Below are 17,838 nucleotides of genomic sequence, written 5' to 3'. Positions count from 1 at the left end.
TAAGTTGTTAATTTTAAGTAAAGGAGAGTTAAAAGAGTTAAAGAAAGAGGAAGAGGAGTAAATTACTTTTTCTACTTTAAGAAGAAGACTAAGTAAAGAAAAAAAAGATTTGAATACATTTCAAAGCATAAATTGCTTCCTGATCTAAAATGGAGCTGCTTCTTTGTTTTTGCTCAGGTTCCAGGAAAAGAGCCCATGTCTGCAGCGTCTATTTCCTCGGTTCTACAGCAAATAAAAGACACAAACGCTAAGCTGAGACAAACGTTACATGAGGTACAAAGAGTAATCTGAAAACAATCCAATTCTCAACCTGGTAATTTTGACAAATTGTGTTGATTATGTCCAGTAAGAAAGATTTAATCTAACAAGATAACAAAGAAGCTAAGACGATATGTAAATGATTTTTTAAAATAATTATTTCACTTTTTCAATCAAATTTTGGTTACTTCTATGTCAAGTTTTCTATGAGTTTATATGAATTGCAGGTGTGTATTAAATGCTATGAGTCACATGTCCCAAATTATATATTGTATATAATACATGTTATATTATAGAAGCTTGTTTTAGGTAAATAATTATTGAATATTGATTAAAAAAAAGCTATAGTTATTACACTTATAACATGTGAAAAATGTCTTGCTATAAGTGAAATAATCTGTCAGTGGAACTAGAATTTGGTTGCTAGGTGACGGGTTGGGTTTGGCCGGCGTTGCTAGGTAACGGCGCTAGTGGAACTAGTACGTTTTACTTAATTATTTAGTTAAAGCAAGCTCCTATATCTTGCTGAAAAGCTACTTGTAAGTTAGTTTTGTCTTATTTCAAGTGAACCAAGATATTTTCACTACAAACGAGACCAAAAATACTTGGTAAGATTTTGTGTTTTTGCAGTGTTTAAGTGATAAAAAGAGAGTTCAAAAAACTAGAACCAGAACAGTTTGACTTGTAAAATATTCAAGTAGTTTTGAGGCTTTTCTTTTCACTTAGTGCTTTTGCTCTATTTTGTAATAATAAATCTCAATAAAAAACCGAAGTTTATTTTTGTAATGTGGAAAAAGAATGACTAACTTTGGTAATCCCCAGGTGAAGGCCTCAAGTTCTTCTCATCCAGGAGTGAAGAAGAAGTTCAGCGAGGCAGTGCAGAGCGTCGTAACGTGTCTCGACTCGTCAGCCGACCTGCTGACCCCTGATGAACCTGCAGCGGCGGATCCTCGGCTGAGGCTGCTGCAGCTGGAGGTGGCTGACCACCATCAACCTGCTTAAGTTACAATATTATCAGCAAACCTGAAAATACAGCTTAGTGCAAAACAGAGGTGGGGGAGCACCCAAAAACTGTACTCAAGTAAGAGTAGCACTACTTCAACATATTTTCAATCTAGTAAAAGTAAGATTTAAAAAAAAAAGAAATTTCTCAATTAAAAGTAAAAAAGTATTTTGCAAAATGTTTACTCAAGTACTGAGTAACTGATCAGATTATCATTTAATATTTAAAAACTACATACCATAATCAGATGGACCAAAATGTAAAGTAAACTAAAAACTTTGGTATTTAAGGACCAAAATGAAAACAATTCATATAAGTAAAAAAAATAACAAAACCAGACAAAAGAAAACATGTCCAATGCAGTTTCCTTCAATAATAAAACTTCAGAAACTTTAAGTAAAACTGTAGGTTTTTGGTGAATTTTTGGTTAAAACATGTTTGTTTTTCACATAGTGAGTAGAAAATCCAGAAATTTTACTCAAGTAAGAGTAGAAAAGCATTTGGTAAAACGTTTACTCAAGTACTGAGAAAGTGATCAAATTATCAATCATTTAAAATTTAAAAAACTGCATCGTCACCAGGCCAAAATCTAAAGTTAAGTGGAGATTTTGGTATTTTAAAGACCAAAATGACAAAAAATAACAAAATTAGACAAGAACAATCCAAATCAGTTTCTTCAAAAAGAAAAACAACAACTTATGAAACTAACAAAAACTTCAAGTTTGTGGTGATTTTTTTTTGTAGAAAATCCAGAAATTTTACTCAAGTAAGAGTAGCGATACTTCATAATAAAATTACTCGAGTAAAAATAAAATGTACTCCTAAAAACTATTTATTTTAAAAAAGGCTACTAGCGTAAATGTAATTGAGTAAATGTAACTAGTTACTTCCCAACTCTGGCACTACATTTCAGGGGTTTTTTTGCTTTCCTTTGTGTTTGTTTCAGAGTTTATGGGCTCAGTTGGAGCCTTTAGCTGAGCTGGTGGGTGAAGTGGAAGCGCAGATCAAACCTGCTGTCCTGATGCGAGAATCAGACGCTCACAGCTGTTTGGCGTCGCTTGACGATTTTGTCCAGGCGGTCCAGCTTCTCCTCACCTCCTCCCACAATCGGCTGCTTGAGCACTCAGGGCTGCAAAGCCAACATCAGGTTTGATGTATTGCAAATCAATGCCAAGCTTTTCCAGATGTATAAATTTCTCTCTTTAAATGCAAAAAACACAGACCATCATTTAAAGGGGTAGTATTTTGTAAAATTATGTTATAATGTTATTCCCCTATTAAAAATATACCTGGATTTTTTCCTTGATTCTTTCATGCATGTTTGGTAAATTTTTTAATCTCCATGGCAACCATGCAGCTGTGGGAACACCTGCTTTCACCAAGCGCAGTTTTTTCAACAAAGCTCCTCCTCACAGCTTCAGTTTCTAAGCTTCCACCTCACTCAGCTCCTTCAGACTAGCCAGCAGCAATTAGCAAACATCTGTTCATAATTTGCATATGCTCAGCTCATTACATGAGCTACTTCTCAGTGAAACACTGGTAAAAATGTTGCTAGAGACATTTTTTCCTTTGGTCCAGCATCTATTAAGAGCCACAAAAGCTACATGAAACAAATTAGCTTATAAAATTGCTTCTTTTTTTTTTAAGAAAGAAGAGCACTTTAATGTTTTAAAATGACTTTTTTTACACAAAAGGAATGAAACACAATTTTTCTATAGAACATATCGTTTGTAGTAGAAAGTTATTTCCAAAGTAGCATACTAATTTGCAACCAAAAGACATAAAAGTTACAATTTAAAAAAGAAAGACGCTGTTAGTGTTCTTTGTAAAAATGCTTTACATTTATTTTTACGTTTACATTTTAAAACAAAAATCTTTTTGCATTTTTGACCAAAGTTATTAAGAGCCACATGTTTCTCTGTAGCCTGCAGAACCCTAATCTAGAGGGCCACAGAAATCATGATGGCGGGCTGCATTTGGCCCCGCGCCTTGAGTTTGACACATATGCACAATATCCCTGTAGTTTAAGCTGAAATAATAAAACTTTGTAAGAAAATGTAGCCAAATAACCTGCTAGTAAATGTTTAATGATGAAATTAACAATTAAATTCAGAGTTTTCTGTGAAGAACTTGATAAAAATCATCGTCTTTCTCTCCGTACTGTAGACTCTTCCCTCCTGCCAGCCTCGTCTCCTGGATCCATTTGATACGGGACTTTGTGAGATCTTCCCAAACCTGAAAGGTCCGCTCAGCTTGGAGGTAACAACCACTGCAATTTAGCTTTCTGAAAAAGTTTTAGCATTTTTAAAAGTTTGCAACAAAATTGCAAACATTTTCGTGACATTTACATTTTTTCCCCCCCGTTTTTCTGAAAGTTCAACCCATAAATATTCTCACCAAAACTCTGGTTCTGTTTATCGTCCCAGTGTGAGCCGGGCGGAAGAGAGGAACTGCAACACGCCTCCCAATGCTTGCTTCAGGGGACTTCTCGCCTCTTGAAACGGTGTGAGGAGAGTTTAACAGAAAAACGGACGAGCCTTATTCCCAGCCGCAGCAAACTTCGAGCTGATCTCTGCAGACACAAGGTATCTGATTAAGCAGGCAAAGCCTGGGTTTAAGTTAGAAACTCCACTTTTCCCACAAAGTGAACCCAACCTCCAAGAGTTTATGATTCAGGACCTCCAAACGTCTTGTTTGTTGAATTATTTACTGTTTAATTCACTTTTGTCACAAATCTGGATTCATTATGCAGAAACTCCTCCAGGTCCTCGGATCCCAGCTGTCTTTTCTTCAGTACCTATTCCAGCATGAACCTAATGCACTTAGCAGCAAACAGGATGAATGGGTACATCTGGAAGTCAGGGCCAAAACTCTGCAGCAACAGGTGCTGGAAGAAGGAATGGCTTCTCAGAAGAGGCTTCGGGTTTGTAATGTTTGTTTGCTGAAGGCCATTTGAGCTTCTGCACACATGAATACGCATCTTTGTTGTGTCTAAAAATCCGTTCTGGGGTTTTACTGAAATGTATGGATTTTATGTTTGCCTTTGCTTTAGGATTGGACCCACTGGGAGCAACTTTGTGGTCAACTTGGCAGCGTGTTGGATGAGTCTGAAGCTTTTTCTAGCGCTGCAGAACCAGAGGGAGACGATGAGGAGGAGACGGTGGAGCGGAGGCTACATGCCTGCAAGGTAAGTCCAGTGAAAATTTCACACAGTTTATCCTCATTTCTTCTCTCAGGTTGCCTAGTTACTCCTTTTTCCCAACTAAACAGAACCACAAATAAACAGGAAATACAGATCTGCGAAGGGGGAAAAAGAAAAATCCCATTGAGATTTTAAGAAAACTATTAAAGGAGAAAAGGACGCAAAAAACATGTTGCATTAACAAATAATGCAACATTTGATACGGAAAATAATAAAAATTTAAAAAGGACAGTGAGATTTTAAGTTTAAGAAAAAACCCCACAAACACTATTTTCAAACAAATGGGAAAAAATCCTTTTAAAATAGTAAAGCAGTTCTAAAAAACATGAATATTTACCAAAGTTCAGTCTTGGACATGTTGTTTTGTTGTCATGAAATTATAAACAAACTAAATAAACATAGAAATCATGTATCTAGCACTGTAGACATAGAAAATAGTTTGTCATTATTGCACATTTTATCTACTGTAATGTATAAATTATGTATTTTTCTGCTGAAATTTAAACATATTATGTTGAATATTTTTATTTATACGCCATATTTTCATCAAAATAAAGTTATTTCTTTTGAGTTTTGAAAAAAGTAATCAGAAGTTTTGCCATTGTTCAAACTCGACATAATTCGAATTCTGCTTGATTCCCAGCGGACTCTCATCCGGCTGGAGGAGAGCCGCTCCGTGTTGGGATCGTTTTTGGATCACAGGCTGGTGCTGCAGGCAGAGCTGTGGTTCGGTGCCTCGGTTGCACAGGAAGGGGGCGCTCTGGAGCTGCGATGGAAAGGCGCCTACCGGCGTACGGAGCAAGAAATCCTCCGCCTGAGAAACATCCAGGAAAGCAGAGCCAGGTGGGCAAGATGCAGCATTACCAATCTGAAGCATCTAATCAGGAGAAAACATGTTTTGTACAAGAAGCAGAAGAGCAGAATTATTATGGCTTGAGCTCTTGACAAATTGAAATAACCAGATGAGCAGTTTTATTTAGAAGTACACTGCAAAAACACAAAATGTTACCAAGTATTTTTGTCTGTTGTGTAGTGCAGATATCTTAGTACAAAACTGACAAGTTAGTTTTGTCTAACTTGTTAGTTAGACAAAACTAATTGACAAGTAGCTTTCCAGCAACATAAAGGAACTGGATTTTTTAAAGGTTTTATTGGCTCTAGTGGCCTTTATCTGAAAGTGGGTAACGAGAGAAGTGGAAGACATGCGGCAAAGGTCGCCAGGCCGGGAATCGAACCCGCGACAGAGCACCAACTGTCATTGAGCATCAAAATACTGCCTGCAAAAATTAAAATTAACAAGATATTGACTGCATAAAAGAATCAAGGTGGCAGTTATAGCTTCCTAACTTTTTGGGTTGAATCTTTTTTATATTTTGTTTAAAAATATGTTTTCATTATTTTCCTAGCAATATATATGAGAACTTTGTTCCAAAAGCATTGCTGTATTAGGATAATTTTATTGAACTGGTGTGTCTGCAAAGCAAAAACAAAACATTACTAATAAAAGAAAATGTATCATTTAAGAAGTTACACATCTGAAAATGTAAAATACTTCAGCTCCATTTGGTGGATAATTTTTACTCTTGTTGTGCAGAAGGGGCCACACAAATTTATTACAAGAGCCATAAATGGCCCTCGGGCCTCACATTGAACACCTCAAGTATAAAACTTGAGATTAATTTTGCAGGAATAAATAATCTAAAGCTTTAGTTCTCTTTTATTAATATTTTCATCTTCACTTTACATGAGAATTCAGCAAAAATATTTACAAAAAATTTTGCAGTACATTTACTTTACATTATAGGAAGCCAAATATAATTTGTTGTTAAATTTATGAAACAAGCTAAAAAAAAAAGAAAGAATTTTTTGTTTTCAAGCATGCACTTACGAGCAAAAAAATAATTTAAGGAGTACAAATGTATATAAGTTTAAATTTTATGTTTCTGCTTATAATTTCTATAAGAAAGTTATATTTTTGTCTTATTTTATGCAAATTTCAAAGATAAGAAGTAGTTAGTTCAATTTGATGCCATAAATCTAATATTTGTGTACCTTTTCAGTCAAGCTGTTTAAAAGTTTTGAGTGATTGATTTTTGATTTATTTAATCATCGAAACACTAACAATTTAAAGAGTTTTGATTGCCCATAAATCAAGATGGTGGAGTGAACTGGGAACGGTTCAATCTCTGACTTTGAAGCAGTTTAAAGACGTTGAATCAAATAACATCCCTGGATTATAGTTTGCTCATCTGAGTGGGAGAAATTCATAAATATACAGTTCGTCTTATTTCTGGATTCAGAACAACAGATGGAGAAAGAGTTAAAAGAGAAGACAGGTATATAAGAAAAAATAAAAAGGAAGCTTATCTTTTATTTTCATTTTTGCCTTTGGACATCCACCAAGCTGGCCTTTGGTGTGTGTGAGGGGGCCTTCATGTTCTGCCCCGCTGGTTGATCTATCAGTCCTGGCTGTCCTCCCCACAGATTCCTGGCTGGCGTTGGTTCGGTCGGTGAGCGTCTGCTGGCCGCCGGCGAACACCTGAAGACTTCCTCAGACCTGAGTCAGGAATCCGTTCAAAGGCGACTGCTGGATCTGCTGGTGAGGCGCTTATCTGCTTCATTAGCAATGACCTGCAGGGGGCGTGCCGTGGTGGCGTAGCGGTTAGCACAACCCGTATTTGGAGGCCTTGAGTCCTCAATGCGGCCGTCGTGGGTTCAACTCCCAGACCCGACGGGAAGACATCCGACATTTGTCAGATGTCTTCCCCCCTCTCCTTCCCTCTTTCCTGTCAGCCTACTGTCACATAAGGGACACTAGAGCCACAAAAGACCCTGGAGGGGTAAAAAAAAAAAAAGCAATGACGTGCAGGCCGCTGCTTTCAGCAGTGATACCAACATCAGTGGCTTATTATGGGTTTATTATAGTTTATTATTGGCTTGTTATTGGTTTGTTATTTGTTTATTATTGGTTTGTTATTTAAGACATATTTAAGTCCGAAATGTTTTAATGGTTTTCTTTAAATTTATGAAAAGTGTGTATCATGAGCACTGATCGTCCGTCCGCCCAGAATGACTGAGAACTTTCATAAAGTTTGGAATTTGAATAAAAAATGTGCAGATCCCCATATTAGGAAACATAGCAGAGTAAAGCAGAAGCATGCATTGATTGATTGATTGATTGATTCATTCATTCATGTTGCGATCTCCTGTCTCTTAAAAATGAGACGCATGATCTTATTTTTAAGGGAGATCTGCTTAAACCACAGGTTGATGTAAAATAAAATTTACTGTCAACAAAAATCCTTCAAATGATAAACATTATAAATATTTCAAGTTTGTTTCATCAAACTGACCACGTTAAATCACTAAAACCACAATACAATTTTATCAGGTGTCCTTAGTTTAATAAAACTCAAAATAATGTTCCAAACACATTAATTATAATTATTCCAACATTGTCAACTTTTCCCCAGGACGTCTCCGTGGAGCTGGCAGCCGTTTCCAAGGAAACCAGTCGGCTTGTCCACCTGAGGGACGCCGAGTATCCCAAACTGAGAAGTCTGGTCTCACAGTTGGAGGCCAGCTGCAGCCAGCTGACCTCTGACCTTTCCAAGATGCTGGAGCATCTGCTGCAGGTTCAGTGTTTCAGTACTTAGAGAAAATAACGTTTTAAATGAATAGATATGAAGCAGCTGAGAGTGTTTGAGAATGTGTCAGATTTCATGTTAGTTCTGTTCGTTTTCAGAAATAATTAGACTCAGAGAACCGCCCTCTGCTGCTGGGAGTATAAACTTAAATGTCTTCTAGGCGATCAGAGAGGGAAGGAATCAGCAGGAAGGTCACTTTTAATTTTTTCTCTCCATTCATCATCGGTGACTGGAACCAGATATCTGGCTTCACTATAATTAGTCAGATTTTGCCAGATTTTTTCTCCCAGTTGGCTGAGTTTGAAGCCTTACAATCTGGAAACCATTTCAGCAGATCTTATCTTCTGAAGAGAGATTTAGTAACACAGATACTGATGATGTTCTCCTTATTAATACCAGATGTTTCATACAGAATTACTTTGATTAAGAGCAATAAAACCAACCAGCAGAGCATTAAAAGGGACAGATGTTTATGTGAAATGAAAATCAGTTATTGTTATGTTGAATTATGTTTATTAGCGCCTGGTGAACGAACAGCCGCCACTAAAGCTGCTGTCTGAACTGGAGAACTGGCTGAAGGAAACGGAAACTCGACTTAGCCGGGAGAAGAAAAGAGTTCTGACGGCCAAAAATGCAGCTGAGATGGTTGAAATTCTGCAGCAATGTCAGGTACGTCATGTGTGTTTTATGCATTCATTTAAATAATAATTAAATTAAAGCTGCTTTTTTTTTGTCAGGATTACTGTTTTAAGTTGATTTCCAGCCTGAAATACATAGTTCATATTCTAACTTACCGTATTTTTCTGACTATAAGCCGCTACGTTTTCCCCACGGCTTTTCCGTGGATTTTTCTTCAACCACCAGGGGGCTCTTTAGCAGGAAGTGAATCAATGGAAGTCAAAAGTGTAAATCAAAGAAGAAAGCGCTAATTTTAATTTAGAACAAGCACATGCTAGCAGCAGGCACCATGGAGGAATGTTTTCAAACTCATATGATGCAGCTTTTAAGTTGAGGAGTATCGATCTGGCAGTACAGGATGGAAATAGAGCCGCTGCACGTAAACTGGGGGTGAACCAATCCAAGGTTCGGCTTTGGAGAGGCAGGGCTGCGTCCTTAATAAATCCAGCAGATTTATGGAAAACCGAGAGCGGGGGAGATACCAGCGGTGCGGCTTATATAGGTGCGTTTCCAGTTTTTTTTTTTTTTTTTTTCAAATAAATTGTCGGTGCGGCTTATAGTATGGTGCGCTCTACAGTCCGGAAAATACGGTATTTACATTTTTTCATGTTCCAACTACAATTATAACTTTGCTTTATTGATACTTTATGTGACAAGTTAACATAAAGTAGGTCTGAATGTAAAATCTAAAGAAAGCAATGCAAGTTTTACAAATTAAAGATGTGATGTACATTTTTACTCAACCTCCCTGAACAAAGTCTTTTGGATTGTGTCTCTACTTATCTAAAAACTGACATTTTTGTTTGTTTTTCTTTGGAGAATTTCTTATGTTTAGTCAGATTGAATGGAGACAGTTTTTGTTTTTTTTGCTCTACTGAAGAAAAAGATTCCCCCAGCATGATGCTGACACCACCACGTTTCAGAATGGCGTTGGTGTTTTCTAAATGTTGTGCAGCCGTTGTTTTGCAGACGTAGCGATTAAAATGAAGGTTGAAAAAAGATTTTTGCTCTCATCTGACCAAACCATCTGGGTTTAATTTTCCTACATGGTTTTTACTGCAAAAACACAAAATTTTACCAATTATTTTGGTCTAGTTTCTAGTGCAAATGTCTTAGTTCACTTGAAATAAGACACAACTAACTTAAAAGTACATTTTCTGAAAGATATAAGAGCTTGTTTTAAGTAAATCATTCCTTAATATTGATTAAAAAACAACTAGTTCAGCTGGCAGATTATTTTAATTATAACAAGACATTTCCCCATGCTATGATGGCAGATTATTAAAATACTTTTTTCATCAATATTAAGGAATTATTTACTTATAACAAGCTCTTATATCTTGCAGAAAATGTACTTTTAAGTTAGTTTTGTCTTATTTGAAGTGTACTAAGATTTTTTTTGTGGCTTAGTAAATCTAAAAAATATATAATTTTCCTTCTGTTTTACAATTAAATGCAGCGTGACAAAGTATGGTAAAATTATGATTTGAATTTATTGTTCTGTACAAAATCTCAAAGGAAGAAAATAAGTGTAAAATTAAGAGATGTTGATAAAAAAAAACAATTAACCCTTATTTCAAATAAATTCCTCATATCTCCTATTTTCCAGGCGTTAAGGGCAGCTGTCGACAACTGTCAGCAACTCCTTGATTTTATGTCCGAGCCTGGGTCCAAAATGGCGGGGGCAGACGTCCCGGCTCGCCGCTTGGAACGCACGACCTTCGCCGAAAACCTGGGCGGCGTCAGACAGCGGTGGCTGCTCCTGCAGAGGCAGCTGGACAGCCAGGTCAGCGCCTCGGTGGAACCCGAGTCAAACGGGACCCATTACACGAAACTCACATTTTTCACATCTTTGTACTCACAACTGCTTCTAAAAACCATTTTTCGACAATAAGTTCATGTTTCTTTTTTTTCTGTGTGTTTGAAAAATTAGCTGTTTAAAAAAAATCCCAATTGTTAAGTGACAGTGCGCTGTTACCTAGCAACCAAAACGAAGCTCCAGCACATTTGGTCAGCTGGTTTAACCGCCATACAATGGCTTCTGGAAAAGACAAGCATTTTGTTGTTGACGTGACATCCAGAAACCACTTGCTGCATTATTTTTGGTTGTGCAGGAGGCTCCACTTCTGCTTATCAAAGATTTATGTTTATATAATTGTGCATTTGTTTTCGTTCATTTTCATGTGTTAGTGTAAACGTCAAGTACACAGCAGCAACTTTTTTTTAGATAAGAGGCCCTAAAACAGCTCATTCTGAAAGGAGAGGACCAAAAATCTCATTATATAAGAATGACTTTGTCTAAATAATGTAAGGAAAATGTTTTTTACTGTGCCAACCTGTTCAAGGACGCATAATGGGTCACCTTTTAAGTGTTGCTATTCAAAGTAGTTTCATTCAAATTTAGAAATGGAGGAAATTTATCAGTTTATAGATTCAACATATTGTTAAATAATGTGTCCAGAATCCACGTGTCCATCCATAGTAACATGGAAACAATGACTGTGTTTGAATTGGCTCCATTCCTCTTCTTTTTCTTAGATTCATGAGGTTGAACACCTCCATCACACTTGTGCAGAACGAGAGAGACTTCTGCAGAAACGGCAAGACTGGACAGAGCAGCAGAAGAAGAGGATGAGTCAGTGGAAACAGCCCTACAGTCAAACCCTGGCGGGCTGCGCTCTGCTGGAGTGGGAGGTATAATGATGGGACACACAGAGGGACGTCTGGACACTGTGGACAGTTTTCTATCTGAGGTGACTTTGTGTTTTCCAGGCTGAAGTTGCCAGGATCCAGCAGGTTTCTGCAGATCTGCAGGATCTGGGAGAAGGAGGAAGAGGAGTGTGTTATGGGAAGGAAGAGAAGCTCCTGTGTAATGAGATCTTCTCCGGCCAAGTGGACAGTGTGAGGCAGGCCTGTGTTGATCTTCATCAGCAGGTAAGTCAACCTCAAGGTTGGACAAGTTTGGTGGACTGGAGTCCATAAATACTCCATCCATCCATTAATCAGTAAGTCTCTCCTCCCTCCCTTCCTTCTTTCTTTCCTTCCTTCCTTTCTTCCTCCATCCATCCATTAATCATTAAATCTTCCCTCCCTCCCTCCCTCCCTCCCTCCCTCCCTCCCTTCCTTCCTTCCTTCCTCCCTCCCTCCCTCCCTTCCTTCCTTCCTTCCTTCCTTCCGTTCTTCCTTATTTAACTGTCCAGAATGAAGTTGTTTTATGACCATCTTATGTTCCTGTGCTGACCGTTGGACCTCCTCGAGTCTGAAACCATTAAAGATAAAAACATCTTCAATTAGTTTTTATTTCATTCAACATAAAAAGTATAATGTTGACATCTTCTTTTACAAAAAACCCAGAAAGACAGTGTTTTTACATTTTAAACCTATAGAAACATCTATAAAGAATAGAACATGAAATCACCCAAACTGTCTAATTGGTTTTTGTTTCTGTTGCTTCTGCTCCTTCTGTACTTCCTTCCGTTACAGATGGAAGATCTCAGAGCGCATCTCGAAGAGTCAGTGGAGAAGTGGAGTTGTTTCCGTAGATCTCTGGGGGAAGTTACTTTGTTGACCACTAGGGTGCGCTGTGCCCTGCAGCAGCAGCGAACGCCTCTCTTCTCTCTGCAGCAGGCTGAAGGAAACTCAGACCGCCTGCAGGTGAGAAATTAACTGGTCTCCATAAACACATTAAAGCTACAAAAGCAAGCATAAATGTATATTATCGTCAGAATCATTTATGGTAGTTTATTAGTTTTAAAACAAGTTGATCTGGAGTCTAGAACACTGAGTGGCTACAATTAAAGAAGGAATCATAAAACTTTAGTGTTTGTGTGGAACAGCAAGCTGTAACTGCGGTTAAAAGCCTCCGAGTCCGGATTTGAAAGGTTCAGTGAGAGAGTGGGCATTCACAGACTTCAAGCTGTCACCTCTTTTATTACTTTTTAGGGAAGTAAATGCATTCGAGAGAGCGAGAGTTAAAAGGAAAAAGTGTTTTCCATTTTGCTCAGCACCTCCAGGTGAAGGCGGAGGAAGACGGAGAACAGCTTTGGACGGATGTGGACAAATCCTGCAGGACGCTGATGGAGATGCTGCATGATGCGTCAGCGCAGATCATTAGGGATGAAGTAGAGGAGCAGCGAAATGGGTCAGTGGAGGGAAATATTTAGATTAAAATTTTACCAGATAATGTACGGGTGTCCAAAGTGTGGCTCGGGGGCCTTTTGCGTCCCTTTGTGATACAAGTTTGTCTCACTGGCTGATGCAGATGGAGACGTTTTCTTCCCCAGTTAGGACAAAATTATGACACACAAATTAAAATCTTCTCTAAAAAATGTCAGATATTACACCAGAATATTTAGGTTATACTAAGAAAAAAATAAAATAAAATAAAATTACGAGAATAAAGTCATTTTATTTTGATAATAGAGTCATATAAAAATAGTCGAAATAATACGAGAGTAAAGTTGCAATAATATGAGTATAAAATCATAATATTTCGAGAATAAACTGTGTTACAAGAATAAAGTTGTGCAAGAATAAAATTGTAGTAATGTGACAATCAAGTCCCAGTATTTCAAGAATAAAGTCATAAAAAAATAAAGTTGAATTAATGTGAGAATGAAGTGATTTTATTTTGAGAACAGTGTCAGGTCCTATTCTATTTAAAGGATTTGCCTTTAAGTTAACTTTTCTTTTCTCATTTCTAAACTTATTGCTTGAACTTTGTTGCTTCATATAATTATTACACACTCAGTACCTTTATGTTTGCCTCCTCAGGTGGAACAAAATACTCCAAGAGATAAAAGACGAGCATAAAAACACTAAAGACATTTTCTCCCTCTGGCTTGAATACTCAAATCTGTCTGAGCGCTTTTCTCTTCGTTTGCAACACCTGAGGAATGAGTGGGAGGAGTTATCAAGTTTTTCACCTGGAAAAGATGCAGAAACCACAGTCTGCCCCTTCAAGGTGAGTCAGAGTCTCATCAACTTTATCACCAACCAGAACTGAAACAGTCATTTTCAAGCAATTAATTTAGGAAATTCAGACTTAAAGATGACCTATTATGTTTCCTTGAACAGGTGAGGATAGGTGACCTGTTACACAAACATGTTCATCAAATGTTTAGCATAAAATCATTCTGATATAATGAGATTTTAGTTTTGAACTCCTTTCAGAATGAGCTGTTTTATGGCTCTGTCTCCCTTTCATGCATGAATTATGATACTTTATGTCAGGATTTCTTTCCAGAGTGTTTTTGATATTTTTAAGGCATAAGAAAGAAGGTGGGGGAAAAATTGTTCCTTTTTTTAAGGTGATCAGTTGTAATTTTCTCCATATACAATTTTATTTAGAAAATACACCAGTAGTATTAGTCTTTAGGGGTTACTTGATTTTTTTTTTTACCTGCAAGAGAAGAAGCAGGGACTGGAGTTGCTTTTTTTGGTCTGTCTGCCATATTGGAGTTAACAAACAAATCATTGCAGTTCCAGTAGATGGCCAGTAGTTGGCAGTGTATTGTATCACGCACCGTTGTCCAGATCAGTGATCTGTGTGCATTTATAACATAACATTTAAAACACAAGAGAATAGCTGTCCACTGCAATGACCGCTAAGGATGAAAGGGTTAAGTCTAAATAAGCTACTTCTGGCCTCCAACTTAACGTTCAGACTTGAACGTGAAAATGGCTGCAAACAGATGCACAATGATACAAAAGTACATCATTGAAAAGCATTTGCACAACCAACAACAATGCAGCAAGTGGTTTCTGGATGGTGAGTTAACAACAAGTAAGTCACTTGTCTTTTCCAGCAGCCGTTGTACAGCTCATATGGCGGTGAAACCAGCTGGAGCTCAGTTTGAGTTGCTAGGTAACGGGGCAGACAGCTCATTTTTCAGACACCGACCAACATTAACCAACAAAACTCAACAGGTTTTTTTTAAAGCGCTCGAGCTGTTTATAGAAGCAGTTGAAACCCAAATGGAAGAAAGAAAACGTGCAAAAAGTGAATTTTACACAATAAAATGATAATTGCACACGGTCAGTCTCCTTAAAGATACATTTGATTTATTGTTGTTGCCATAAGTTCACACAGAACAGAACTTTACTTGGTCCTTATGCTAATTATCCTCTGGGTAACCTAAAGTGCATTTCTGTCCAGGTTTATGTTTTTTCTGCTTAAAACTGGCAAGAAAAAACACAATAAAGTACTGAAAGCCTGAGCTTAAGTGCTGAAGTTTAACCAGGTTCACAAACCCTGCTTTTCAGCCTCCAAATGCATTTCTTTTTTTCTCTTTTCGTTTTTATTTTTTATTTTTTAGAATCATTAGATTCCCTGCTTGACTCATCTGTTCCAGGTGCAGGTTCGGGGAGTCCATGCATTGCGTTCCCGGTTTAATTAAATGTTTTTCTCAATACCTGCTCTCCTATTCTTGGAAAGGAACGACGGTGCATGTACTTCTGTTGAGAAGTATGACTGAAGATCTGCTTCCAGTCGGTGTACTTGACCTCCTCTCTAACCTGTTGCAGATCATCCAGATGACGTGCTGTTTTGCTTATTTGATCAAAGGAAAATGTTTGTATTTTTTTGGTTTCCTTTTATAATGCCTCCTTAGTTCCTTTCTCTTCCAAAATACAGAGGAAATGTTGTTGTTGTTGAAACCTTTTACTGCATAAATTGCGTTATCCCACAGGACTAAAGTATCAATCTATTTGAATGAAACAAGTGGAAAGTGGCAATAAACTGCATATAAAAGCCTGCTCCTGTTCCTCAGCTTGTCTCCTCTTTTCACAATCTAGAGGCTGCAAGATGCTGCTGATGAGCTGCAAAGTGATGCAGGAGATGTGCTGGCAGCATCCAAAGCTCTTCTTGGACGACTCGAACCTTTATCTGCAAATTTAATCAAATCAGAAACCAGGTTGTTGAGTCGCGATGTCCTGCTGCTGAACCAAACAATATTGGGAAAAAAGAGAAATCTGGAGGTGAGATATTTTAAATTTGACACATAAAGCATGTTGTTTAACATGGAGGTTGTTAAATATGACGTATTGTCTAAATGTCCAGGAGGATTTGAAGCGAGAGAGACGATTTAAAGCTCAGCTGGAAGCACTTGAGGAACAGATGCAGAACTCGCTTTTTAAACTGCGTGGGGGCGCATGTGATGCAGACACTCTGGAGGTTTTAAACTCCCCTTCTACATACCTTTAACTAAGAAAAACAAATCATTTTTATAATTTCGTATTTTCTCTTAAACTCCCAGCAGGTTCTTTTGGATCTCAGTGACATGACTCCATCACTGGTGGACGTTAAAGAGATGAGTGGCGACATAAACCTCAGCAACGAGGAGATGGAGCGAGTTCAGTCCCTCAGCAGGCTGTGGGCAGAAACCGTTACCAAGGCAACAGATGAAAACATGTGAGACAGTTTGATCTACAACATGTAATTATTGCCATCTAGAATCCAAACTGTAATGGAGATAAAAGTCTGAGATAATGCACTATTTTTGAAAAACGGATAAATTACCAGAAAACACAAAAGAAAATGAACTCACAAAAAATGTAATAGCAAAGAAATATTATGGCATGAAAATCTAAAAAGAATAAATCACTAAGTACTGCAAAAACACAAAATCTTACCAAGAATTTTTGGTTTAGTTTCTAGTGCAAATATCTTAGTAAACTTGAAATAAGACAAAAACAACTTAAAAGTAACTTTTTAGCAAGAAAGAGGAGCTTGTTTTAAGTAAATAATTCCTTAATATTCATGAAAAAGTTACTAGTTCTATTGGCAGATTATTTCAAGACATTTCGACGTTATAAGTTAATTTATCTACAAATAGAACTAGAACTTTTTTATAAATATTGAGGAATTATTTACTCCTATATATTGCTTAAAAGTTACTTTTAAATTGGTTTGTCTCATCTCAAGTGTACTAAGATATTAGCTAAGATATTAACAAATGAAATAATCTGCCAGTTGAACTAGAACTCGGTTGCTAGGTGATGGGCTGGGCTTGGCTGGCGTTGCTAGGTAACGGCGCCAGTGGAACTGGAACGTTTTACTTAATTATTTATTTAAAACAAGCTCCTGTATCTTGCTGAAAAGTTACTTGTAAGTTAGTTTTGTCTTATTTCAAGTGAACCAAGATATTTTCACCACAAATTAGACCAAAAATAGATGGTACGGTTTTGTGTCCTTGTTCTGTATTTACTGTGATTGGAGCTTCAACTCGTCACAAATGTAATAATTCCTGGTTTTATATTTATCAGATAGAAGAAAGATTGTGTTGTGTCTTCATAGTCTAAGACAATTCTCCGAAAAACAAAATGTACCACAGATGAAACTGTTCACAACCTGAAAGGATGGGTAATAATGCCACATTTTGATGGGTAAAGTTGTAAAAAGCATGAAAAACAAAGAAGTATCACTACTTTAACTTTAGTCATTTAAACGTAACACTGCAATTCTTTAAATAATCACCAGAGGCCCAATGAACGCTAAATATAGCTCTGGAAAATAAACACCACTTAAAAGGATCAGTTTCTGTCATTTTACTTTTTATAGGTATATGTTTGAGTAAAATGAGCATTGTTCTAATTCATTTAGAAACAACAATACTAATGTTTTAACTCAGAGAGTTCAGAAATCCATATTTGGTGGAATAACCAGGAGGTTTTCAATTGAATTTTAATTTTTTCCAGATCTGTACAATAAATTTCCTGTTTTTTTTTTACAATTAAACTTTTTCACCTATCTGGATTTAAATGCAGTCTTACAGACAGTGATTGACGGTTTGCCTCTAAAGCCTTTGTTCTCTTTATTTTATTTTATAGAGTTTTGCAAGATGAGCTTCAGAGCGGCTATGACTTTGAAGAAAAATGTGAAAAAGTGAAAACGATCCAGGAATACCTGCAGCGAGAATCACTTTGCAGAAAAGATCTGAGTCACTCAAACCTTAGAGAGATGCTGGCTGTCCATCAGGTTTGGCAGATCTTACAAATTCATTCATTTCTTGAGTTTTACTATCAATAATCTGAGGCTTTTTCCGGCACAT

General features: G+C 37.1%; 1 protein-coding gene across 9 annotated transcripts in view; it reads left to right on the top strand.

The window, feature by feature from the left end:
• The window catches only part of LOC102237361 (nesprin-2-like), a 127,349-nt gene that overhangs the window by 73,164 nt on the left and 36,347 nt on the right, over positions 1–17,838 (top strand). For 8 of the 9 annotated variants that reach the window (XM_023348193.1, XM_023348199.1, XM_023348194.1 and 5 more), the window contains 21 exons: positions 178–273; positions 1,081–1,233; positions 2,208–2,408; positions 3,428–3,520; positions 3,688–3,846; positions 4,014–4,184; positions 4,314–4,448; positions 5,107–5,306; positions 6,948–7,062; positions 7,937–8,098; positions 8,630–8,779; positions 10,398–10,574; positions 11,327–11,482; positions 11,561–11,722; positions 12,272–12,442; positions 12,793–12,929; positions 13,562–13,751; positions 15,584–15,766; positions 15,849–15,962; positions 16,045–16,199; positions 17,618–17,765. In XM_023348193.1, coding sequence (XP_023203961.1) covers positions 178–273; positions 1,081–1,233; positions 2,208–2,408; positions 3,428–3,520; positions 3,688–3,846; positions 4,014–4,184; positions 4,314–4,448; positions 5,107–5,306; positions 6,948–7,062; positions 7,937–8,098; positions 8,630–8,779; positions 10,398–10,574; positions 11,327–11,482; positions 11,561–11,722; positions 12,272–12,442; positions 12,793–12,929; positions 13,562–13,751; positions 15,584–15,766; positions 15,849–15,962; positions 16,045–16,199; positions 17,618–17,765 — 3,228 coding nt within the window. The remainder of the gene's footprint in view (positions 1–177; positions 274–1,080; positions 1,234–2,207; positions 2,409–3,427; positions 3,521–3,687; positions 3,847–4,013; positions 4,185–4,313; positions 4,449–5,106; positions 5,307–6,947; positions 7,063–7,936; positions 8,099–8,629; positions 8,780–10,397; positions 10,575–11,326; positions 11,483–11,560; positions 11,723–12,271; positions 12,443–12,792; positions 12,930–13,561; positions 13,752–15,583; positions 15,767–15,848; positions 15,963–16,044; positions 16,200–17,617; positions 17,766–17,838) is intronic. The other variant, XM_023348196.1, reaches the window with a different exon arrangement.

This window comes from Xiphophorus maculatus, chromosome 15 (genome assembly GCF_002775205.1).
Source record: "Xiphophorus maculatus strain JP 163 A chromosome 15, X_maculatus-5.0-male, whole genome shotgun sequence".
In the NCBI taxonomy this organism is placed as follows: Eukaryota; Metazoa; Chordata; class Actinopteri; order Cyprinodontiformes; family Poeciliidae; genus Xiphophorus; species Xiphophorus maculatus.
This window is presented reverse-complemented; position numbering and strand designations above follow the sequence as displayed.